This window comes from Hemibagrus wyckioides, linkage group LG23, assembly GCF_019097595.1.
Source record: "Hemibagrus wyckioides isolate EC202008001 linkage group LG23, SWU_Hwy_1.0, whole genome shotgun sequence".
Taxonomy (NCBI): Eukaryota; Metazoa; Chordata; class Actinopteri; order Siluriformes; family Bagridae; genus Hemibagrus; species Hemibagrus wyckioides.
Window position 1 is genome coordinate 18,897,198 of NC_080732.1, and position 26,002 is coordinate 18,923,199.

General features: G+C 41.6%; 2 protein-coding genes across 5 annotated transcripts; one reads left to right on the plus strand and one right to left on the minus strand.

Moving 5' to 3' along the window:
* Positions 1 to 158: 158 nt before the first annotated feature.
* Positions 159 to 7,957, minus strand: LOC131344335 (CD48 antigen). Of its 3 annotated transcripts, none has more exons than XM_058376549.1 (6): positions 7,814 to 7,957; positions 3,617 to 3,697; positions 2,968 to 3,357; positions 1,271 to 1,537; positions 624 to 717; positions 159 to 537 (listed from the first exon to the last, which is right to left on the minus strand). In XM_058376549.1, exons 2-6 carry the CDS (start codon positions 3,678 to 3,680, stop codon positions 483 to 485), a joined length of 870 nt encoding a protein of 289 aa, XP_058232532.1. In that variant the 5' UTR covers positions 3,681 to 3,697; positions 7,814 to 7,957; the 3' UTR covers positions 159 to 482. The 3 variants fall into 3 exon arrangements, with proteins under 3 accessions (XP_058232532.1, XP_058232531.1, XP_058232530.1); XM_058376548.1 differs by lacking the exon at positions 7,814 to 7,957 and adding an exon at positions 3,845 to 3,866 and having other exon boundaries at positions 624 to 714; XM_058376547.1 differs by lacking the exon at positions 7,814 to 7,957 and adding an exon at positions 3,845 to 3,866.
* hpn (hepsin) lies at positions 4,507 to 25,570 on the plus strand. Of its 2 annotated transcripts, XR_009203311.1 has the most exons (14): positions 4,507 to 4,720; positions 5,166 to 5,277; positions 11,701 to 11,802; positions 12,423 to 12,464; positions 12,552 to 12,681; positions 12,771 to 12,890; positions 13,504 to 13,544; positions 13,652 to 13,817; positions 14,207 to 14,403; positions 16,018 to 16,113; positions 17,374 to 17,516; positions 17,647 to 17,811; positions 22,456 to 22,694; positions 22,862 to 25,570. XR_009203311.1 is itself a non-coding variant. In XM_058376545.1 (13 exons), exons 2-13 carry the CDS (start codon positions 5,259 to 5,261, stop codon positions 22,913 to 22,915), a joined length of 1,275 nt encoding a protein of 424 aa, XP_058232528.1. In that variant the 5' UTR covers positions 4,507 to 4,720; positions 5,166 to 5,258; the 3' UTR covers positions 22,916 to 25,570. The 2 variants fall into 2 exon arrangements, 1 of the variants encoding a protein (XP_058232528.1); XM_058376545.1 differs by lacking the exon at positions 22,456 to 22,694.
* Positions 25,571 to 26,002: the final 432 nt, after the last annotated feature.

Consider the following 26,002-nt stretch of genomic DNA (forward strand, 5'->3'; position numbering starts at 1 on the left):
GACAAGGGGGTTTAATTAGGGGCAGCAGGAAGCCGGTGTAATGTGAGGTGGTGTGCCGGGGCTGATGGGTAGTGTAGTTCTTTGCAGGTTTCCTGGCTCTGACCTTTGAGTTTTTGGTTCTTTTGACTTATTGCAGTGATGTACTGTACATACAGAGCTTTTCAGGTTGAAATACTTTATTCATGATCTTTATAGACATGTGTGAGACATGGACAGTGTGAGAACCTGGACTCTAAGCATGTTGGAATCGGTCACACTATTAAATTGAATTAACATTATTTTAATAAAATAGAAAAACAGCACATATATAATTCACAACACATCATTATTACATCATGACTTGTTCGCACCGATCCAGCCTGTAGGACCCTACTGAATCTTCTATAATAACATGAAGTGTAACCGGAGATTATTCAATAAATATGAGCTGAACACAGAAAGATAGCATCGTTTCCCTCCTCCTGCTGTTTATCTGAAGGTAATCAGAGGTTGTCGTCATCGTTAAGCACTGTCTGAAGAGTTTTTGAGGCAGAGTGTCTGAAAGAAAATGGATGTATTAGAGTTAAGTTATCTATATATCGATATCTGTGATGTTTGTGTGGATATGAAGTAAAGCAGATCACCTTTTAGTACAGACAACAATGCTGGCTATAACTGCCAGCACGAGGATAATCCCAACCACGACAGCAGCAATGGAGGTAGAGCTGCTTCTTTCTTCTTCGACACACACACACAAAGAGAGAGAGAGAGTTCTTCAGTTAATAAACAATGAGTGTAATATGACTGAATTCAGATCGTGTCTGGATTCGTCTGGATGTTTGCTTGGAGCTGGTATAACATCTGTGAGACGTTTCCTGTAACTATAAATGGATAAACTGTGCATGTTGTTGTTTTTGTTTTCGGCTGCTCCTTGTTTGGGGGTCGCCAGAGCGGATCATTTGGTCCGCATGTTTTGATTTGGCACAGGTTTTACGCCGGATGCCCTTCCTGACACAACCCTCCCATTTAACCCGGGCTTGGGACCGGCACTGAGAGTTAACCCTTCAGTGGCTGAGTTAGCGCCTCGCATTGGGAATCGAACCCGGGGCGCGGCAATGAGAGCGCGTGATCCTGCTGCTGGACCACCAGGAGGGATAAAAAGTATAGTGTTGTGTGAGAGGATATCTTTCTCATGTTGATTATTTTTTGTATAAGCCTGACATGGAGTGCTTTATTCCTTAAAGAACATTAAAAAGCTGTATGAAGCTGTATGGAGTTGTTGTATATTTACCTTCCCGGATGGTGAGTACGATGCTAGCATTCTGGGAGCCCCAGATGTTTTGGGCTTTACATGTGTACATCCCGCTGTCTGTAGATCTGACATGCTCTATGGTCAGCTTCTGACCCGTGCCTCTGAAAGTCGTGGTTTTATTAATCTGGAACCATGTGAAGTTGGTCAGCTGTGAGGAGGTGAAGCTGGAACAGGACAGGGTGAGCGACGTCCCCTGGACGATCTGGCCTGGACTGGTGACCTTCACTGACGTGTTCACTGGGGGATCTGATTAAATAAAAAAAAAAAACCTTGAGCGGTTTTCTGAGCAGAACCAGACCCAGAAGACGGGGTTCCATGTAGACCCATGTGTATGTGCACAGAACCCTATAGGAACAGAATTATGGGTTTTTGTTAGACTGGTCACTTTTCAGCAACTTCCTCTTCCGCTTTTAGATCAGAAATAGATCATAAATGTTGGGTTCCTTTGAGGAAATGTCTGACCTTTAAGCTTCAACTTTCATTCTTGAGTAATGGCGCATTGTGACAGAGAGAAGGAAGGAAGTGTCGAGTCTCAGCAAAGGATCAGCCAAAATGTATATGTGGTGTATTTCATAAAAATATGAAATAAATCAGAATCAGCGTATGATTTTTAAAAATGGGAGGGTTGCGTCATAAAACCTGTGCCAAGTTGTTGTGCGGACCGGTTGGTCTGCTGTAGCGACCCCTCACACGCAGGGAGCAGCCGAAAGATCAACAACAACAAGCACAGATGCAGAACATAGTTGTTTAAGGTGTTGGGGTTAGGGGTAGGAGTGATGCTGAGCCAGAATGTGCAGAAAATGCTTAAAAATGCACAACATTATTGTTATGATAAGAAATAAAATTAAATCTTACAAGTACAAACAAATAAAGCTAGTGGTTAGCACGTTCGCCTCACACCTCCAGAGTCCTGGGTTCAAGTCCCACTCACTGTGTGTGTGTGTGTGTGTGGAGTTTGCATGTTCTCCCCATGCATGGTGGGTTTCCTCCGGGTGCTCCGGTTTCCTCCCACAGTCCAAAGACATGCTTCTAGGCTGATTGGAGTCTTTAAATTGCCCGTAGTGTGTGATTGTGTAAGTGAATAGTGTGTGTGTGTGTGTGTGCCCCCTGTGATGGGTTGGCACTCCATCCAGGGTGTGTCCTGTCTTGATGCCTGAGATCAAGGCAGGACACAGGCTCAGGCAGGCACAGGCTCCCCGTGACCCGATGATAGATCAGATAAGCGGTACAGACAATAAAATGAAATGAAATTGTAATATAGAAAATAGCTCCAAGCAGCAGTTACGGGGGCCAAGCACTTTTTAGCAAAGACATTTAAAATGTGTAAAATTCTGCGTATATAAAATATAAAATTGACTATAAAATGTGTTAAAAAATATATAATCTATGCTTTTTCTCTTGACTTTGTGAATGTACACAAAATGGCTGAAAATGTTTAACAAATTTAAATAAAATAAATGAATAAATAAAATATATTTAAAAAAAATTAGAATTACATTTTAAAATATTTTCAATCTTAAAATGGAGCCAAATATTTTAATATAAATATAAATTAATAATGTCTTTAATTAAAGATAAATGAAGCATAAATATTTGTTTAACCTACACCAAAAATGTACATTGAGCTTAAATGTAAATGGTTAAAATCACATCTCAGTGGCGTGATGTTTCCTGACCTGTCACCTGCAGGGTGACGCCCCTCTGCCTCGGCAGTTTGTTCACGGGATGGTCGGTGATGAAGCGGAACACGTACACGCCACTGTCCGTCATCCTCAGGTTGTTTATCCGGAGAGAACAGTTTTTGGAGCCAAGCGAGCCCAGGTACCGGACCCGGCCCTGGTAGGCAGGTGCAGGGAAGATGCCTGCACTGTGGTACACGTAGTCGGTTGTGATGCACTGACTCTCGTTCAGACACCACATCTCAGACTGGACGTGCCACGACCCGGACTCATCGGGGAAGTCGTAAGTGCAAGGCAGCGTCACTGAGGAACCACGAGGGGCCAGGATGGGGTTTACGGGAACATGGACCATCCAGTCACCGGCCAGAACCACTCCAGGCAGTAATGCTACAGGAGCAGGAAGATCGTGGACATACAGAGACATTTCATCATTTCATAACAAGCCATTACATCACTGTTATCACTTTAAAGCTCCAGAGCAGTCAGTCTTACTCTCTCTCTATCCAAATAACTGAAATCAAATTCTGCTTGATTACACAGTCATCTATTCTAACCCTAACTGATAATGAATTGGAATTGTTTATTTTTCTACATTCAGAATCATGAAAATAAAATGATCAACGATTGGATCAGTTAAATAACTCACCTGAAACAATCAGAGATGTCCACAGCTGTCCGTTCTGACCATAACGCTTGCACTTCTTATTCATCTTGTTCTTGCACAAATCTGGAGAGAAGAGGAACACGCTCCAAAATCTTGCATTTGTACCATTTTACTTCCTTTTATACATGTGTGTGTGTCTGTGTGTGTGTGTGTGTCTGTGTGTGTGTGCGTGTGTGTGTGGTTGTTAGAGGAAATCAACATTACTCTTACTAGTCATCTTTCCGCGCACTTCTGTGACTGTACATGTTTCCATGGTTACAGTCCATATCATTATGGTCTGTTCCGTAAACTCTTTACTGAGGTACGGAACTGAGAGAGGATGGTGAGGGGAAAGGTCTGCTGGTCAGAACACAAGGTCTGACTAACTGGATGTTCTTCAACATGATATGTAACTAGAAATGGGTCAAATGTATGTCTCATTAAAAACAAACAAACAAACAGACAAACAAACAGCTGTATTTGGTTAGCTTCTGGGGTAAAAGTCGAATTAAACGCTACAGGATGTGCTGTAATGGGAAAATAATCAGCTATAGCATGGCAACAGAGTGGAAACGTTTGTTATTTTCCTAAAAGACATACGATTAAAACACGCCAATAGTATGTCCCATATATAGAACTGTATAGAAGTCTCGTGCGTAGAAAGGTATGCGGTCTGGGGCGTGGCCATTGCAGACCCCCTGTACTGTATGTGCTACGTCACAAATTGTTCAACTGTACTTAGATAGTGCGTACTTACAAGTGTTTTTAGGCACTGTTTAGTACAATAGCCTGTGGTTTCAGACGCCAGCACCTGAGCCCCCGACCCCCCCCCCCCCTCCCCTTTATAGCACACCTGGCCCCCGGGGACGGCTTCCACTGACCGGAAGGAGAGAGAGAGAGAGAGAGAGAGAAAGGGGAGTGCGAGAGGAACAACTTCTGTCCCGTTTGTCCAAGAAAAAGCTCCTTTTTACCTTAAAAATAAAAGCGGTGCGACTCTGGGGACGGAGCTAAATGTCAGCGTGGACGCGGTGAGGAAAATCTCACTTTAGTTTCTTTGCTTATTTCTTCAGGACTTCGTACAGAAAGACACCTGCTGCGAGGAAAAAGGTGAGAGCTATTATTCCAGTACAAAGCCAGAGGATAAAAAGAGGAAAAGAAGGGGGGGAAAGGAAGAAAAAGGAAAAGCCGCACGTTTTAGCGGCTCATCATTAAAACGATGCGACTTATGAAATCAGTCATTTCTGTTGAAAATGTTTGGGTTCTGACACTTTGGTGAAGATTGCTATCAGTTGCTAGGCTAATAACATAAACAAAACACTGTTCTAAAAATTCAGATATGATGGATTTAAATGTTTAAATGGTTTTGTGACATTTCCCCCTAAATCCTAATAAATGTCGCAAATCTTTGGCCCGTTCTCTTGAATCTGTAACTCGGTTTGCCCTTTGGTTTATTTAACTTGCTTAACCCGTTTTTAGCTGCTGGAGATTGATTTATCTGATGAATAAATATCTGATAATATGAAGGAAATGATGATTTATCGCTTATTTGCAGGTGAACTGAGTTAGAGAGGGGAGATTTTTGGGGGCGACCCGCATCGTCGTGGTTTCCTTTCCCTTTTCTCCGCTTTTTCTTTCCGAAAGGGAGATGACAGAGAAAAAGATCGGTGAGTTCCAGAACACACACACACACACACACACACACACACACACACACAGGGTTTTGGGCCTTTTCTCTGTTATTTTGTCAGCAGACATGGAACCAGATGTCTGTTAAACATTAATGAGTGAAGTGGATTAGACATGTTTTGTTCAAACTCGGTGTAATAGCTAGTTATTAGTACTGTAACAAGGTCAAAGGTCAACACTGGCTTGTTTGTCCACATGAAACAAGTAAAATATGTTGAGACTTTTTGCCTTAAATGATGGACCAAGGACTGAAATAACACCTGATGATGATTCGCAGCTGTATACTGTTGAAGAGGAACATTACTCATTCCCATTGTTTATGGCAGGGGTCTCCAAACTATGACCAGTGGGCCGAAATGAAGTCTGCACTCGCATTTGGACCGGTCCTCTGAATAATACCAGATCCAATTTCATTTTAAATATACATTGACCAAGCATAACATTATGACCACCCGCCTAATATTGTGTCGGTCCCCCTTTTGCTGCCAAAACTGCCCTGACCTGTCGAGGCATGATGGACTTCACTAGATCCCTGAAGGTGTGCTGTGGTATCTGGCACCAAGATGTTAGCAGCAGATCCTTTAAGATCCTCTAAATCCCTGTCGCCGGTTCACCACTGTTCCTTCCATGGACCACTTTTGATAGATACTGACCGCTGCAGACCGGGAACACCCCACAAGAGCTGCAGTTTTGGAGATGCTCTGATCCAGTGGTCTAGCCATCACAATTTGGCCCTTCGTCAAACTCGCTCAAATCCTTACGCTTCTCCATTTTTCCTGCTTCTAACATCAACTTTGAGGACAAAATGTTGACTTGCTGCCTAATATATCCCACCCACTAACAGGCGCCATGATGAGGAGATCATCAGTCTTATTCACTTCACCTCTCAGTGGCCATAATGTTATGCCTGATCGGTGTATGTGTTACTTGTATCATATCAGTATCTGATAATAAACTAAATTTTCCCTTAAATTCTTTAAATTCACCTACCAACAGAATGGTACGCTTAACATAAGGTACCATCGTGAACATACAGGTGAATTCTCTGCTATCGGTATGAGATCGGTGGTCTATGTATATGAATAAAGGTGATGCATACTGGACACTGCTTTAGCAAGCGAGAAACCACGGTTCTGTGTGCACCGGTCAGTAAACAGGAAGCTATTGAATCTGAACTTGAGATCATGTCAGAGGACATGAAGTCTCGGATTTGAATGTTTTACTTTACGATCAGAGATGTTTTTTCATGCCTTTTGGGACTCTGTAGCTTTTTCATTCAGTTTGGTTGCTTCCTCGTTGTCAGGAATTTGGAAGAATGTGCTTTCTTTTGTTTAACATGTGGATGTGTGGAAGATTTACAGGACTAGAACTATTGATCTGTGATCTGTTCTGAAGTGAGAGCAGATCTATCAATTTTTTAATATTTTTTCAGCATTAAGACAAAACGTGGCATGCTCTTAAAGCTTCTCGGTGTTTATTCTGTTGCAAGCTGTGGAGTGGATCTGGTACTGATAACTTACAGCTGAAGGAAACATTTAGCTTTTCAAACAGTAAAGAGAGCATCACTGAGAGATAAGGGATATTGTGTCTATCCAGGAGAATGGTAAAAAAAAATCTTTCATGAAGTATATGTGTGTGTGTGTGTGTGTGTGTGTGTGTGGGTCTTTTGCAAGCCTAGCCTCTGTGTTGTGTTGTTTATCCACTGAGAGAATGCCAAGGCATACGGGTCAGTGTGTGTTATCACATTCATCAGCGCTAATTTTGCAGAACAGCGTTCCACACCTTCAACTGACGGTGCAGTAAAATGAGAGGAAAAACATCTCGTGTGGAAAAAAATCTCGAATTTAAACGAAAAAGTTTACACTCAAATGAGTCCTCTATATAAAGACAATCAAAAGTCTACGCTTTGTTATTCATCATAAACCAAATTCAGTGTTTAAACTACCAGCATGGAGGTGAAGTAATAAAATCTACATTGTAGGAGGCTATAAACGGCCTTCCCTTACCAGCCTCTCTATTTTTTTATAAGTTAATAAGACATAAAAAAATGCAGCTTGTTGTGTTGACAAGAAACAAAATCTGTTCTCAAGACATCAGGAAACTGTTCCAGCTTCACCTCGGACTGTTACCAAGCTCTGACACTGGAGACTCCTTCCATAAATCACAATTACTCATCTGTTTCTATGACATGTCCACTGTACCAGTCCCTGTGACCGAGCAGTTACTATAGAAACGATAACGTATTAAAGCACGTAATGACCACGACTGTCAGAGCTGCGGTAAGAGGAAAGTAATCAACATCTTCTGACCAGGTCAGCATGGTCAGCAGCACTGTGGCTGGCTGAGGACAGTCAAAGGATTGCACTAACAGATATACAACGAATAAATGATGTAAATATTTACACAGTAACAACCTTATAAATATCCTGTAAACACTCAGAATCCATCCAGAAATTCTTCCAGCCTTTAAATCAGAGCAGCTCTGAGTGTTTGGTTAAATCAGAGTGGACTCACCTTCGCAGAAACCCAGTGATGAATGAAAAAACAGTTACAACGCCACTATATTTTTTTAGCTCTGCCTTCTGAACTGTAACCTGACCACAAAGGTGTGTCCATATCATCTGCTATAATCTGCAGAGTACTGCACAGCATACCTCAGCACACACACACACACACACACACACACACAATAATCTCCTGCGTGTGACATCATGACTGAGGGTTACGGTGGGACTGAATTAGCGCTAGCGCAGAGGAGTTTGTGGTCATTCCCAGGCACTCGGGTAGAAGTGATGGATATTAATAACGCATGCCACATCGCTGATGTTTTGTGTCTCATGGAGACTCTCCAGTTTTCCATGTGTGTCTGTGGAACGAGTGAATTCCTCCACATTATAACATGAAGATGTTTTACTGGAAACGGAGCTCACGCAGCGCTCATGACTCAGATCCATGACTCACTGAGGACTCAGATGCATGAGTCACGTGTACAACAGACTGAACTCCTCTGAACAGTACAGAGGGACCTGTAGGGATGTCACAATTCAGTTTGTATTGATTCGATTCAATTTGAGGCAATTTGATTCACTTCAGTGTGACACAGTGAGATTCTGTTTGATTTGATTCAGTTTTAATGATTCAGTTTGATTCCAAGAGCCACAACTTGATTCCTTTTGATTCAGTTTAGTTTGAATTCCTTTGATTCAGTTCAGAGTGATTTGATTCAGTTTAAATCGATTCAATTTGATTCAGTTTGATTCATTTCAGTTTAATTTAATTTGTTTCATAGTTTGAATTCATTCATAGTTTCATTTCATTCATAGTTTGAATTCCTTTGATTCAGTTCAGTGTGACACTCTGCGATTCTGTTCCATTCAGTTTGATTTGATTCAGTTTAAATCAATTCAGTTTCATTTCAGCTATGATTCTGTTTGACTCAGTTCAGTTTAATTTCATTTCAATCAGTTTAAATGAATTCCATTTGATTCCAAGAGCCACAGCTTGATTCCATTTGATTCAGTTCAGACACTGACACTGTGCGATTCTGTTCCATTCAGTTTGATTTGATTCAGCTCAAATCAATTCAATTTGATTCCAAGAGCCACAACTTGATTCAGTTTAGGGTACTCCGGTGTGATTCTATTTAATTAAATTTGGTTTGATTCAGTTTGAATCAATTTTATTTGATTTATGGAGTCACAATATGACTTTACTCATTATATTTATTAAATCAATTCAGTTGTTCAGTGTTATTAGAATAAATTCAGTTCTATTCACTTCAGTTTACATTTTATTTCTATAGCACTTTTCAAAGATTTAATATCACTTAATGTAAAATAAAAGAATGCAATTAATACCATAAAAATTGTTTAAAAAAGGGGAAAGCAAGAAGAAAAGGATTGAATATGATCGTTTTTAAAGACTCAGGTGGTTGAAATGAACTTTACAGTAATTTAAATAATATTTTAATATTCAAAGGCCAAGGATTTGTGTCAGTGTTATCTTTTACTCTGGTCATGGAACACAAAATGAAATAAATCTTTTGGCTAAATCACCCTCAAGTCACTTGATGCATGTAACTAATGATATGTTTAATGAAATTATTAATTAAATATATAAAATAAAACAAAAGTTCAAGTGAAGTGCATGAGTGAAATCTAATAAATATAAGAATATGACAGGAATAAAAATATCAGAGAAAAAAATCAGAGAAATGGGAATTAAAAAGAAATGATTCAGTTTGATTTGAATCAACTCCAACAGACTCTGAATCAGTCCTTGTTGATTCTTATTGATTCATTTAATATAATTAGGATTTTTAAACTCATTTGCTGCTTTTAAAACACCATAATTTCATGTAAAATTTGTAAAAAAAAAAAAATTCTGTTTTAAAATGCCATTTAAGGAGAAGGATTAACACCTTTTAATGATTTTTTTTAACAAATTAACATTTGTAATTTTTTAAGGACAAAATCTTTTCACGAATCGAATGCAGGCGAGTTTTTATTTCTCATATTACTCAAGTTCCCATATTCCGCTTGCTCTGTGAACATGACGTGACCACTGACGAGACAATCACACTCACCTGATGGACTATACCATAGAATTCTTCCAGTAATTTCTACGCAGGATGTCGCTTAACGCTGAATCGGTCTGTACTGGACTTGACTGGAGTCTTGAGTTTGCCTTTAATTGAAAAAGCAGTCAGGTGTGGAAGTCTGAAGTGGGGGAACGGGGAGCCGAGCGCAGTGCCAGATCACAACATCGGGACGTTTTTTTTAGGTGCGACACAAAAGTGCTGCTTGTTTGGTAGTGAAATGGGTCAGACCGGGCCTCGGACTCGCACAGTACAGCAAGGGACGGGCCAAGAAGTGTTGCTTCATTTCCTTTTTATTTATATCTCAGCAAAACAATGTGGAGAGAAGAAACTGGTAAATATACAAACTTTATATAACTTCAAATAATGAGTCACGTTCTTGTGTTAGATAGAACACATCGTTATGACCTAAAATAACCCCGTTCCCTACTGATTATTAGTAAAGAGCTGGCTTTAGCATGGTGAGAGTGATTTTTTGTATCCTGAGAGAGTTATTTCTCCAAGGTCCTGCTCTGATAACTGGAGAACATCTCATTCACATCGTTCTGCTATGAAGCAGGAACATTTAAAATGCTCCATTCAGCATGTAGTAACAGTTTTTAAGCCGAGTTGGAGATTATATTTATAAGTAGCATGTTGCGTGTGCAGACTGCATCATTAACTAAATGATACACAGAGAGAGCGTGATAAAGGAACGATAATAATGGAGGACATCTCTCACTCTGAGCTCTCTGGGCTTGTCTGGATTTGTGCTGGATTGCAGGTCTTCTATTAAAGAGACTCATGAGTAGAAGTTTTGGGACACCCCTCTAAATCATTGAGTTCAGGTGGTGTTTTTCAGGGGTTGAGCTCGGCCCCTTAGTTCCAGTGAAAGGAACTCTTAATGCTTCAGCTTCATACCAAGACATTTTGGAAAATTTCATCCTTTTTTGTGGGAACAATTTGGAGATGACCCCTTCCTGTTCCTACATGACTGCACACCAGTGACCAAAGCAAGGTCCATACATGGATGAGCGAGTTTGGTGTGGAGGAACTTGACTGGCCTGCACAGAGTCCTGACCTCAACCCCATAGAACACCTTTGGTATGAATTAGAGTGGAGACTGTGAGACAGACCTTCTCGTCCAACATCAGTGCCTGACCTCACATCTAAAGAAATGGTCAAAAATTCCCATAAACACACTCCTAAACCTTGTGGAAAGCCTTCCCAGAAGAGTTGAAGCTGTTATAGCTGTAAAGGACAGGACAACTCCATATTACATTCATGTGCATGTAAAGGCAGACGTCCCAAAACTTTTGGCAATATAGTGTATATATTGAGCACCACTTTTTCCTTGCTTGCTGCACATGGTGTTTTTATATAACAGAACACTGCCTCATGGTCAGATCTGACGAATCGTCTAGTGGGACAGTGTGACACTTGCTCTGTGTGTGTGTGTGTGTTTGTGTGTGTGTGTGAGAGGGGAGTAGATCATGGTACTGGTATTAGATCCCCAGTTTACTTTGTGTCCACGGACATGCTGACTTTGGACTATTGATCTCGCTCTCCTCTGGTCTCCCTCTACACACACGTCGCTGTGTTTCCTTTTTGTCTCGCTCTCCATTTCAGCTAAATCATTTCTCATGCTCGTGTTAAGAACATCAGTAACGTGTGATTTAACGACAACATCAACAAATAAAATCATGTAGTATGTGAAAGATTACACGTCTAGGACGGTAAAAGTCTCTCAGGTTGTGTGTGTGTAGTGTATTGTGATTATCCTGAAGGTGCCTCATGTGTGTGTGTATGTGTGTGTGTGTGACAGGAGCACCAGGGATGGCCCTGTGTAGCCGGTGGCGAGCCGTGGTGGCTGTGTGTGTGACCGCCATGGTCCTGGCCGGACTGGGAGCGGCGATCTGGGCCCTGGGTGAGTCCTGCTGCTAGGATCTCTGGGAAACGAGGGGTTAAGTAGGAAATTAAACACTGTGTGTTGTGATGATTTAATAAAACAAAAGCGAAGACACAGAGATACTGTTACTAACCTGAGTCTCTGAGTTTTCTGATAACAGTATATCCTGAAGTGCTTCATTCATCCTATATTACATGGATGGATAGATAGAGAGAAATAAATATGTATGGAGATAAAGAGGAAAAGAATAGGAAAAAAGCAATGAAAGAAGGAAGGGATGGAGGATAGAAGGTAGGAAGGAATGGAGGGAGGGTGGAAGGAAGGAAGGAACGAAGGAAGGGAGGGAGGGTGGAAGGAAGGAAGGGAGGGAGGGAGGGAGGGAGGGTGGAAGGAAGGAAGGAAGGGAGGGAGGGTGGAAGGAAGGAAGGAAGGAAGGGAGGGAGGTTAGGAAGGAAGGGAGGGAGGGAGGGAGGAAGTAAAGGACTCAAGGATGGATAGAAGGAAGAAACGAAGGAAGGATGCAACAAAGGAATTGCTTGTATATTCTATAACATAATTGAGCAGTATATTAATGTATGTTGCTGCTGGTGTGATATGATGATGTCGACTCTGTGTGTGTGTGTGTGTGTGTGTTGCAGCTACATACATAAAGACAGCAGAAGACATGGGTTTATATGACGGTAAGATTTAATAAGAACATCGTGTTATTCCTGAAGTGTGTGTGTGAGCAGATCTGATATTTTTCACACATTTCTTTCTTACTACAGTGCAGGTGAGTGTGGCGGACCAGAGACTGCGGGTGTTTGACTCCGCCCAGCGGCGGTGGAGACACGTCTGCTCGTCCGGCGCCAACCAGCTGCTCGCCTCCATCAGCTGTGAGGAGATGGGCTTCGTCAGGTAACCGGAGGAGAAAACGTTACCCAAGCGAACAGAGAGAAAGAGCGATGGAACTCATTTATTTCTTTTTGTGTACGTCGCTTTCGCAGGGCGATAAATTTCTCCGTCACGTGCGCTCCTGATAGCAGCAGCAGCAGCCACGAGTTCTTCTGCGTCAAAGAGAGCGAGTTAACCTACGGCAAGAAGATCAGCACCGCGCTCTACCCGTGGTGAGGCTGGGTCATGTGACCAGAACCTCAACATCCTGATCAATGACATCATAATACAGCATTAGGAGTTATCACAAATTATGTTTAATTTTTTTTTGCCCTGAATTTGTACATATTTACATTGTATGCAATTTTTAAAATTATTTAATTAATTAATTGGTTTATTTTAGTTTTTTATTGATTTATTTTATTTTATTTTATTTTATTTTATTTTAATTTATTTTATTTTATTTTATTTTATTTTATTTTATTTATTTTTTATTTTTAATGTTAAGTAAAATGATTTTTAACCTCCTCTTCTTCACATTATAACCGATACAAAAATTTTTAGCTACTAAATAACGTTTTCATTTAAAGCTTATTTTTTATTTTGATTTTTTTAAAATGACTCTTTTCCTTTTATTACGTTTATAATTCAGTTTAAATAATAACCCGCTGTATGTGGAATAAATCCCCTTCCAGATCCCTGATCTCATGTCATCAAGATTGCAATCGATTCTTTAGATGAATGAGAAATAGATTTGAATCATTTTAAAAGTGAAATCATTTCAAGTGAAATGATTCGAGTCACTTGATTCAGAATTTGTGATGATGGATCGTTTGTGTGTTTCAGTAAATGTGAAAAAGGACAGATTGTTCAAGTGCTTTGTCAAGGTAAGATCTGACTCCGAGTGCAGAATCTTCACACTGCTCTAAGTGAACGTCTCCATGCAGTGTTTTGTCTTGTGTGTGTGTGTGTGTGTGTGTGTATGTGTGAGTAGATTGTGGGAGGCGTATGCTTCCCGAGGAGCGGATTGTAGGAGGTGTGGATGCGCGTCAGGGCTCGTGGCCGTGGCAGGTCAGTCTGCAGTATGACGGAGTTCATCAGTGTGGAGGATCCATTATATCAGACCGCTGGATCGTCAGTGCTGCACACTGCTTCCCTGAGTGAGTCTCACACACATACGTACATGCTAAGTTTTCATGGATACAATAGGAAAAGGAAGGAAGGAAGGAAGGAAGGAAGGAAGGAGGGAGGGAGGGAGGGAGGGTGGGAAGGAAGGAAGGAAGGAAGAGAGGATGGAATGAAAGAAGGAAGGAAGGATGGAAAAAAAAATTTTAATAAAAGGAAAGATATAATACAGTGTAAACTCCTCTTGACCAATCACAATCCAGAATTCTGCAGCGCTGTGGTGGAATATCTGCAGTGTTTCTCACAATCAGGAGATAATTAATATAATAATATAATTAATATAAGATCTTTTCCAGATGTGGACATGATAAATGATTTCCTCAGAGAGTGATCTTATTACATGTTTGTGTTTGTGTGTAATCAGGAGATATCGCCACGTGTCCCGGTGGAGGGTTCTGATGGGTTCCATCTACAACACACCCATCCATAAGAACGTGGTGATCGCTGAGGTCAAGACGGTGGTGTATCACAGCAGCTACCTGCCCTTCGTCGACGCTAACATTGACGACAACAGCCGCGATATCGCCGTGCTCTCACTCACCAAGCCTCTGCAGTTCACCGGTGAGTCCACACACACAAAAACTCCACACGCGGCCCTACAACAGCAGGAAGCAGAGTTTATAGATCATTATTGGAAATATAGGAAATTATAGCGCTCTCGAATTGTGGATTCTGATTGGTCAGAAGAGAAGCTGCTGATTAATAGTACTATAATTAAGCAGATTGAAGAATTTTCTGTAAGCAGACTGATGGAATGAGTCTCCAGCGTCAACGCTTTGTAAAAACCTCTTCAGGACGAGGAGGAACGTTTGGGTTTGTTTTTTTCGTAACAATTTTAAAAAGGGAGAGGCTTTATGAGAGAACAAGTGATTAGAGCAGCTATAAACAACTTGTCTATGTCACAACATGAACAGGTAACTGAAAACGGATAAAAAGTACAACATGTCATTCTTTAATATAGAGAAAATAATTGTCGTGGGGGGAGGGGGTTCTGTGGTGTTAGAGGAATAAATCACTTCAGGATGTGCTTTTAGAGAAAAATAATCAACTATAAAAATACTATTAAAATACTGTACTATTAGAAAAAATATAATAATATTTTTTAAATTTTTTGAAAATATTTTAATAAATATTTTAAATATTTAATTAATATAACCTATTATTAAAATCATTATTATTATTATTATTATTATTATTATTATTATTATTATAAATTTATTTGAAAATGTCAAGTTTATGTGCATATCACATACATGTGCAAGAAAACATGACATATTTTTTAGAAAATTATAATTTGTGCCAAATATTTAAACTTTTTAAAAAGCTTTACATTTATTTCAGTATTCAGGGAATTAAAGAGTGATCAGAAAGCTGAAATTAGAGGTTTGTGAGGAAACGCTGCAGGTCCTGGTTCCTCCCTCCGGTTTCAGGTTACCAGGAAGTGCGGAGAACAAAGCCGCCCTGTTTCCCGCAGATCTCAGGCCCCAAGAAAAGTCGATACTATCCGAAAAGCCTGGAATCACGAAGCAGGAATTCATGAAATGTTCAGGGGCAGTGACGGAGCGGTTCTGCGCTCTTGTCCAGAGGAACAAACCTGCTGAAAGTCGTTTGTTTGTTAGATTTCAGTACAAACGGTGCGACTCCTGAAAACAGAAACTGTGTCGAATAACAGAAAACGCATTGGCCAGAGCTACAAAGCCAAAATCGATTAAAAGCCCGGAGTTTATCGGTCATCTCCGGTTTATCAGCCGATCTGTCTGAAGCTGTTGAACCAGAGCCGCTCAGACTGTACTTATTTGTTCCACCCGAACCTCAGGTTTCACTAATGAGCTGCTTCACAAAAAAACGCCAACCTAATTAGCGCAACGGAGTGAAATCACAGCTCCTGACTCGCCTCCTGACTCTTTCACATCAGTGTATCACACAACACCTCAGTCTTCTCGTGTATAAAATGTGAAGAGGTTTATGTTAGAGTTATTTCACATGGAAAAATGGGTTGTTCTTAGGCTTAACCTGTGTCAGTGGACTAACTGGTCTAGTCTAGCTTGCTCCTTAGATTAGATTTGATTCTGATTAGATATAAAGGAAGTGATTAAGCTTAGTTTTAAAGTCTAAATATTACCTCATTATATGTAATGAGTTATTGATGTATTTCATCCCATGTTTTCTCTTTAGACTACATCCAGCCCGCTTGTTTGCCCACCTACGGCCAGCGGCTAGTGGACGGTCAGATCGGCACGGTGACGGGCTGGGGAAACGTCGAGTATTACGGTCAGTCGTGTGTTATACACAGTGCAGCATCAAACCACAGCATGTAGAAACAATCCCTGAATTAGGATAAATAATGTCCATAACATTTGCAGGTATATGCAAAGTATGCTTTTACAAAGAGGTTCAGTTCACTTTTTTAAAGAAAGTGTATAAAATTGTTCTTGTTTACATGTTTTTTTGCCCATAAATTAGCCCCGCCCCCAAACCTAACCACCTAATAGCCTTTAACTACCATAAGTAATAACATTTAGGGGGAAGTAATAAAAGGTTGAAAGTGACACTTGCAGTTTGTCCCACAGGACATTTTAGAGGCCCTTAAAAATGACAAACTGCCCCTTTAAGCTCCTTTAAGTCACTCGCGGAAAATGGGACCCTATACTCAAATACTAACCGTAATTCGTGTGTATGATCCTTCTGAGCCCAAGATCATTTCAGATACACTATACTGCCAAAAGTTTTGGGACGTCTGCCTTTACATGCACATGAATGTAATATGGAGTTGTCCCGCCCTTTGCAGCTTTAACAGCTTCAACTCTTCTGGGAAGGCTTTCCACAAGGTTTAGGAGTGTGTTTATGGGAATTTTTGACCATTCCTCTAGAAGCGCATTTGTGAGGTCAGACACTGATGTTGGATGAGAAGGTCTGGCTCGCAGTCTCCACTCTAATTCATCCCAAAGGTGTTCTATGGGGTTGAGGTGCAGGCCAGTCAAGTTCCTCCACACCAAACTCACTCATCCATGTCTTTATGGACTTTGCTTTGGTCACTGGTGTGCAGTCATGTTGGAACAGGAAGGGGTCATCCCCAAACTGTTCCCACAAAGAGCATGAAATTGTTCAAAATGTCTTGGTGTGAAGCTGAAACATTAAGAGTTCCTTTCACTGGAACCAAGGGGCCAAGTCCAACCCCTGAAAAACAACACCTGAATTCAATGATCTGGAGGGGTGTCCCAAAACTTTTGGCAATATAGTGTATCTGTTTATATATTGTTCTGGCCCAGAAATTAGCCCTGCTCCCAGTCTTTACAGAGCCACTCTGACAAGTTTCTATTCTTAAATGATGTATGTGTAGTTTTAAGTGGTTAGTGAAAATGAAAAACCGCCGCTTTAAGTTGTAAGTAGTTGCCATGGTAATAACAAGGGTTCTGTGACTCGTAGGTCTTTCTGCTCTCTTCTTCCTGGCCACTAATCTTCATGTCCTAAACAAACCTTTATCCTTTATATCCATTATATTATATCCTGTTTTCTCGCTCCTGTTCTCAGGCACGCAGGCGGCGATCCTCCAGGAGGCGCACATTCCCATAATCAGTGACACCGTCTGTAACGCCCCCGATTACTACGACAACCAGGTCACCACCACCATGTTCTGTGCCGGTTATGAGAAAGGAGGAACCGATTCCTGTCAGGTAGCTGAGAATATCCCAGAGTGCTCCTCAGAACACAAGATGGCGCCATTTATCCATCATTAACCTAGCACAAAGCTCCTGAGAGATGTCTCGGTGGTTTCTGAACTTCTTGTTTGCATGTTTACCTCAGGGAGACAGCGGTGGTCCCTTTGTAGCGGCCGACTGTTTGTCTAAGACAAGCCGCTACAGGCTGCTGGGCGTGGTCAGCTGGGGGACGGGCTGCGCCATGGCAAAGAAACCCGGCGTCTACACCCGAGTGTACCGCTTCCTGCCCTGGATATCCAGCGCCATGAGGGTGAGAACGTCCAGAACACACACACACACACACACACACACCAATCCGCCTCCAGCACACACACCAATCCTCCTCTAGTACACACACACACACACACACACCAATCCTCCTCCAGCACACACACCAATCCTCCTCTAGTACACACACCAATCCTCCTCTAGTACACACACACACACACACACACACCAATCCTCCTCCAGCACACACACCAATCCTCCTCTAGTACACACACACACACACACACACACCAATCCTCCTCCAGCACACACACCAATCCTCCTCTAGTACACACACACACACACACACACACACCAATCCTCCTCCAGCACACACACCAATCCTCCTCTAGTACACACACACACACACACACACACACCAATCCTCCTCCAGCACACACACCAATCCTCCTCTAGTACACACACACACACACACCAATCCTCCTCCAGCACACACACCAATCCTCCTCTAGTACACACACACACACACACACATACACACACACCAATCCTCCTCCAGCACACACACCAATCCTCCTCTAGTACACACACACACACACACACACACACCAATCCTCCTCCAGCACACACACCAATCCTCCTCTAGTACACACACACACACACACACACACCAATCCTCCTCTAGTACACACACACACACACACACACCAATCCTCCTCTAGTACACACACACACACACACACACACCAATCCTCCTCTAGTACACACACACACACACACACACCAATCCTCCTCTAGTACACACACACACACACACACACACACCAATCCTCCTCCAGCACATACACCAATCCTCCTCTAGTACACACACACACACACCAATCCTCCTCTAGTACACACACACACACACACACACACCAATCCTCCTCTAGTACACACACACACACACACACACCAATCCTCCTCCAGCACATACACCAATCCTCCTCTAGTACACACACACACACACCAATCCTCCTCTAGTACACACACACACACACACACACCAATCCTCCTCCAGCACACACACACACACACACACCAATCCTCCTCCAGCACACACCAATCCTCCTCTAGTACACACACACACATACACACACACACACCAATCCTCCTCCAGCACACACACACACACACACCAATCCTCCTCCAGCACACACACACACACACCAATCCTCCTCCAGCACACACACACACACACACACCAATCCTCCTCTAGTACACACACACACACACACACACCAATCCTCCTCCAGCACACACACACACACACACCAATCCTCCTCCAGCACACACACACACACACACACACACCAATCCTCCTCCAGCACACACACACACACACACACACACACACCAATCCTCCTCCAGCACACACACACACACACACCAATCCTCCTCTAGTACACACACACACACACACACACACCAATCCTCCTCCAGCACACACACACACACACACCAATCCTCCTCCAGCACACACACACACACACACCAATCCTCCTCTAGTACACACACACACACACACACCAATCCTCCTCTAGTACACACACACACACACACCAATCCTCCTCTAGTACACACACACACACACACCAATCCTCCTCCAGCACACACACACACACACACACCAATCCTCCTCTAGTACACACACACACACACACCAATCCTCCTCTAGTACACACACACACACACACCAATCCTCCTCCAGCACACACACCAATCCTCCTCTAGTACACACACACACACCAATCCTCCTCTAGTACACACACACACACACACACACCAATCCTCCTCTAGTACACACACACACACACACCAATCCTCCTCTAGTACACACACACACACACACCAATCCTCCTCTAGTACACACACACACACACACCAATCCTCCTCTAGTACACACACACACACCAATCCTCCTCTAGTACACACACACACACACACCAATCCTCCTCTAGTACACACACACACACACACACCAATCCTCCTCTAGTACACACACACACACACCAATCCTCCTCTAGTACACACACACACACACACCAATCCTCCTCTAGTACACACACACACACACACCAATCCTCCTCTAGTACACACACACACACACACCAATCCTCCTCCAGCACACACACACACACACCAATCCTCCTCCAGCACACACACACACACACCAATCCTCCTCTAGTACACACACACACACACACACCAATCCTCCTCTAGTACACACACACACACACCAATCCTCCTCTAGTACACACACACACACACACCAATCCTCCTCTAGTACACACACACACACACACCAATCCTCCTCCAGCACACACACCAATCCTCCTCTAGTACACACACACACACACACACACACACACACACCAATCCTCCTCCAGCACACACACACACCAATCCTCCTCCAGCACACACACCAATCCTCCTCCAGCACACACACACACACCAATCCTCCTCCAGCACACACACCAATCCTCCTCCAGCACACACACACACACACGCACACACCAATCCTCCTCCAGCACACACACACACACACACACACGCACACACCAATCCTCCTCTAGTACACACACACACACCAATCCTCCTCTAGTACACACACACACACCAATCCTCCTCCAGCACACACACACACACACACACCAATCCTCCTCCAGCACACACACACACACACACCAATCCTCCTCCAGCACACACACACACACACACACCAATCCTCCTCCAGCACACACACACACACACACACCAATCCTCCTCCAGCACACACACACACACACACCAATCCTCCTCTAGTACACACACACACACACACCAATCCTCCTCTAGTACACACACACACACACACACCAATCCTCCTCTAGTACACACACACACACACACCAATCCTCCTCCAGCACACACACACACACACACACACACCAATCCTCCTCCAGCACACACACACACACACACACCAATCCTCCTCTAGTACACACACACACACACACCAATCCTCCTCCAGCACACACACACACACACACACACCAATCCTCCTCTAGTACACACACACACACACACCAATCCTCCTCTAGTACACACACACACACACACCAATCCTCCTCTAGTACACACACACACACACACCAATCCTCCTCTAGTACACACACACACACCAGCTGGAGATACACAGTTGGAGTTAGTCCTTACCTCAGCAGCCTCTGTATTTAATAAAACAGTTAATAAGACACCAAAATCGGTCATGTTATGAGAATCCACAAAGAAGTGTAAAAAACTCTTTTGTCCCAAAGACCTACATCTTCACCTCTGACTGTTACAAAGCGCTGACACTGGAGACTCCTTCCATACACGTTACATTACAGGAAACATTACTGTGTCACTGATTACACACGTTTTTATTACACACGTTTTTATTACACACGTTTTTATTACACACGTTTTTATTACACACGTTTTAGCACTTGCTCTACAAGCCCCTATTATGAAATAAAATCTAAATAATGCATTACTGTCAGAGCTACTGTTAGAGAATGGAGGGGCATAGAGAGAGGGAGGGAGAAGGAGAGAGATAGAGAGTGAGTGAAAGAGAGAGAGAGAGAGAGAGAGGGAGAAAAAAAGTGAGTGAGTGAGTGAGTGAGTGAGAAAGATGGAGGGAGAGAATAAGAGAGGGAAGGAAGGAGAGTGGCAAAAGGAGGGTGGCAAAAGGAGGGAGAGAGAAAGAGAGAGATAGAGAGTAGTGAAAGAGAAAAAGAGGAAAACGAGAGAGAGGAAAGAGAGAGAGCGAGAGAGTCAGAAAGAGAGGAAAAGAGAGAGAGAGAATGGGAGAACAGGAGAGAGAGAGAGAGAGAGAGAGAGAGAGAGAGGGAGGGAGAGAGAATGGGAGAATGGGAAATAGAGAGAGAGAGAAGGAGAGAGAGAGAGAGAACACTAATCTCAGTTAAGGGTGCGGTCAGCACTGAGTCACACTTCCAGGCTGTGGGTCATGTACCGGTCAGTTGTTTCCAGCTCCACTCGTCTCTCAGCAGCAGAACAGCAGAAGATTGTTCCTGTTCTTTCTGTTGGTTTGTCTGCAGAAAATCTGACCGAAACCCCGGCTTTTACATTTCATCACACTCGTTTCTGTCAGAACCGCTTTCTCTCTGTACATTAAACAAATTCTACCCCATCTGATGTGCTGCCAGTGTGTAGGTAGAGTATAGTGTAGTAAAAGTATTGGCACCCCTCTTATCCTGTCCATCAGAGGAAACACGTCTCTGCTGAACAGATGTAATCTCAGTGGCGTTTGTGTGTAACGGAGGGGTGCCAATACTTTTCTACAACACTATTATCATCTATACAGTGATCAGTATGGGATGTGAAACTCAGAAAATGCACAACAATTATATTAAATATTATGTGAATTAAAATACGTGCTCTCTCTCTAATACAGTATAATTAATTATCCTTATCATATATTTATAAAAGATGATATTTATATTTAATTCTACTACTAAAATATCAAATTAAAATGAATAAAAATGGTAAATATGTATTTATTTATTTATTTATTTATGGATCTCTATTAAATATAATTCACTGGACACAAATTAGAAATTAATATTTTTTTCTCTAATTATTTATTACATGACGCTTCCTTTAGCCCCTCCCCCTTTCCTTTTCACCTTCCTGAATTCGGAATTTTGCAAAGTTTGCAAAGCATCCAGGGAAATCAGGGACTATATATACACACGGCGAGCGCACTGACGTAAATAAGAGAGCGCAGGTGCGGGCGATGACGTGAGGGTGTGCGGACGTGCTGTGGGAGGGGGCGGAGCCTGAGCCGGACCGCGGCAGAAGTGCGACATCGCTCAGTGTGTATACAAATGATCTGCGCCCTAAGTACGACACTTTGCTATTTTATTATCAAATATGAAAAGAACACCCTGTGATCGATACAGGGAGCTCCTGACGTCCCGTAAAGGATCATTATTGTTATTTATCATCATTATTATTATTATTGAATTGATTTCTTTTCATCCGCTGTGTGTGTTTTGTGTGTATTTTAGACTTATGAAAATTCCCCCGGAGTCCATAAAATGGCTCGTGCATCCACGGTGTAGGTGACCTGAGACTCGAATCTGTCTGGAAAAAAAACACCGAGATGGGGTCTGCCATGGACGTCACGAAGTCCCCAAGACCAAAACAGTTGATCAGAAAGAAGCCCAGTCTCCTGTCACCTCGCCGTCGCTCAGACTGACGCCTCGAACCTTAATTCTGACCATTTCAGTAATTCTAAAATGCCACAGTATAGAGGAGGGGTCTACAGAAACGTCCAATGCAGGGGTGGGGGGGGTGGATTTATTCGGACTTGCAGAGAGAAAGCTACTCAATTTACATGTCTAGAGGTGCTAGCATCGTGAGGGAGAATTTTACTAGAAAAAAAAAAGCGATAGCGTATATATCAGCAGGCGGCGAAAACGCTTATTTTATGCAAATTTTTTACGAGATTCTAATAGGTCTACAGAGTAATGCAATTCATAATAAATTAATCGTGTGTGTTTGTGTTTTTGTAGATCTGAGCGTAAAGGATTTAACGTTTTTTATATGTCTATTGTTTCGTCACAAGGACGCTTTACAGAAATCAAAAACAAAAAAAATGAAAGATATAAAAGATCAAATGAAGTAATCAGTATATTATATAAATATATAATATACTTATATATATATATTATATAAAAATAGTCTACGTTATGAAAGAAATGTTTTTTTTTGTTTTTTTAAAATTCTGCTTTTATTATTGAGTTGTTGGTTTGTCAGTAAAGAATCTCAGCGTCACTCTCTTCCCACACACGCAGGTCAAAGATAAAAAAATTTCCGCTTCACGTACGCAGACGGACGATAAATGTCGGCGCCTCCGCTTGCTGCTCGATGGAACCTTTAGTTATCAATCTTTCATCTGGAAATAGTTCTGTAAAAATAGAGAAATCATGAAAACTCGGAAGAATCGTACTACAGGACGCCCCGGAGACCAGGCTCAGTTACAGTAAGCACCTCATTTGTTTGTTCCTGTGAATTTAGAAAGTCAGAGCTGGGACGAAAATTATTATGACGGGGAAAAATTCTTAACTAGCATCAGTTTTATGCAGGTTTTAATAAATTATGTCCACCAGGCTTGTGCGATGTCCATTTTGAAACGTTAATAAAGACAGGAGAGCGAATGTTTCCACCATTTCTGGTCTGAGGTGGACACGGCCTGCTGTAATATCATTAGCCGTGTGGTCAGAAGAGACGCCTTCTCAGCTGGAGGCGGGGCTTACGGGGATGTTTTTGATCATTTTCTGTTATAAATTTGTTCTTTTATTCCACACGACCAAAAAACGTTTCACTGATGCCACTGCTCTTAGTGCTTTCTCGAAAACCTCTTTCATATCAATTAACTATATTTATTAAAAAATCCACTGAAAAAAAACGGGTTTCAGCCAAAAATCTTTGAGAAATTCTTTAAAAAATAATAATAATTTAATCATTTTTTTTAATATAATAACTTAAATTAGAATGAACTGATATTTTAGGAAACGTTAAAACTTGTTTTATTTCTTAATGTTGATCAACTCAAAATAGTTTTTATTTCCTGAGACGGAAAGAGAGGACGCCTTAAGATGAGCTGGGGTTAGTGGGCGGGGCTTCCAGGCAGGGTCAGTGTTGAAAATGACTATACAGATCAATCCAGATTTATATTAATCTACATACTGCTTCCTGTCCTCTTTTTATGGAGAGGAAACGACGACTATTTTGGCACGTTTCATTAAATTGAATTGCGTAGCTCTAACGCTAAAGGCATAACGTGATATACGGGAGCAGATGCCGCTGGACATCATGGCAGCGTAATAAGAGACGTAGAGACGATTAATCGGTTATATCGCACAAGCCTAGCGTCCAGTCGCTTTTTATTGACTCGGATTAACGACGGAATACCGGAGAGGTTCTGTGTGGAAAGCTACAGAGCTGTGACGCTGAATAAAACTCTTATAAGGTGATATATTTTACTATAAGATCATTTAGAAGCCATGGCTTACAATATCGTTTTGAAATAAAGCGTAGGATTAAATCCATGAAATCCGCACATTTATAGAGTTCTGAACGTTTTACTGTTCCGGTTTTCAGTCTGGATTTAAAACGATGTTCATTTTACGTTTATCCCGTGTTTTTCTCTTTTCTTTCATCGTTATCGTTTTCTCTTCTTCGCTAACGGCTGTGGACGAGCAGTGATATAAACCAAAGACTGCTTCATTCTTCATTTAGCCGCCGTAGTATTAAAGCGGCAGTCAGTATTTTTTTTTTTTCCTCGTGACTTGTGTTTATTGTACAGTAAAATATCTTCGACAACGCGTCAGACATCACTGTTTTAATTGTTATTCCGTTGTACTTCTGGCTACACGTTGTACACGCACTCTTTTATAGCTACGTATTTAAATATAATTTACAGCAAAATTACCGAAAAAAAATTCAGTCGCTCTAGAAAACTCGGAGTTTTGTATTTAAGGCGGATCGATGTAAAAGATCCCGGAATTCCCAGCGAGCTTTCGTTATTTTTTTGTCGTAATATTGTTTATTAGTTGCACTTCCTGTCCTTGATGTTGATGAGAGTCGAGGTAATTGATGTGAATAGATGTACATGACTGAGATTGTGACCTCTTTAATGTTTGATATAAACGTCGTTTTCACTGTAAATGTTAAACCATGGGCATTGAAATAAAATCCTAATTATAGATAGAGTTGCCTCGTCGTTTTTTTTGTTTGTTTTACGTACACGACAACATATAAACCTTTACCTCATTTCAAAAAGTGCCTAAAGTTGACTTTATGGAAAGTTTATAGAAAATTTCTGCAGCCAGATTTGTGTTGGTTACAGAATCTTATGATATTAATGATGTCATAATGATGTTTATGTTTCTGAATCACTTACAGGTTCAAACAGACAGGATGAAAGAGAAGATTTTTGCGAAGATGTAATATGCATAAATAAACCAATGAATGAATGAATGAATAATAAATAAATAAATTGGTAAATAAATATATAAATAAGTGTATAAATATCTAAATAACAAATAAATAAATAAGTAGATAAATAAATGGATAAATAGATAAATAAATAAGTTCATAAATAAATATATAAATGAAGAAATAAATGAATGAATGAAATGAAA

Excerpts from the sequence above, each read along its gene's own strand:
- hpn (XM_058376545.1), top strand. Across the intron at positions 12,891-13,503 it reads AGCACCGCGCTCTACCCGTG|TAAATGTGAAAAAGGACAGA; the intron begins GTGAGGCTGGGT and ends TGTGTGTTTCAG. Across the intron at positions 13,545-13,651 it reads TGTTCAAGTGCTTTGTCAAG|ATTGTGGGAGGCGTATGCTT; the intron begins GTAAGATCTGAC and ends ATGTGTGAGTAG.
- LOC131344335 (XM_058376547.1), bottom strand. Across the intron at positions 3,358-3,616 it reads GACATCTCTGATTGTTTCAG|CATTACTGCCTGGAGTGGTT; the intron begins GTGAGTTATTTA and ends CTGCTCCTGTAG. Across the intron at positions 718-1,270 it reads CGTACTCACCATCCGGGAAG|AAGAAAGAAGCAGCTCTACC; the intron begins GTAAATATACAA and ends TGTGTGTCGAAG.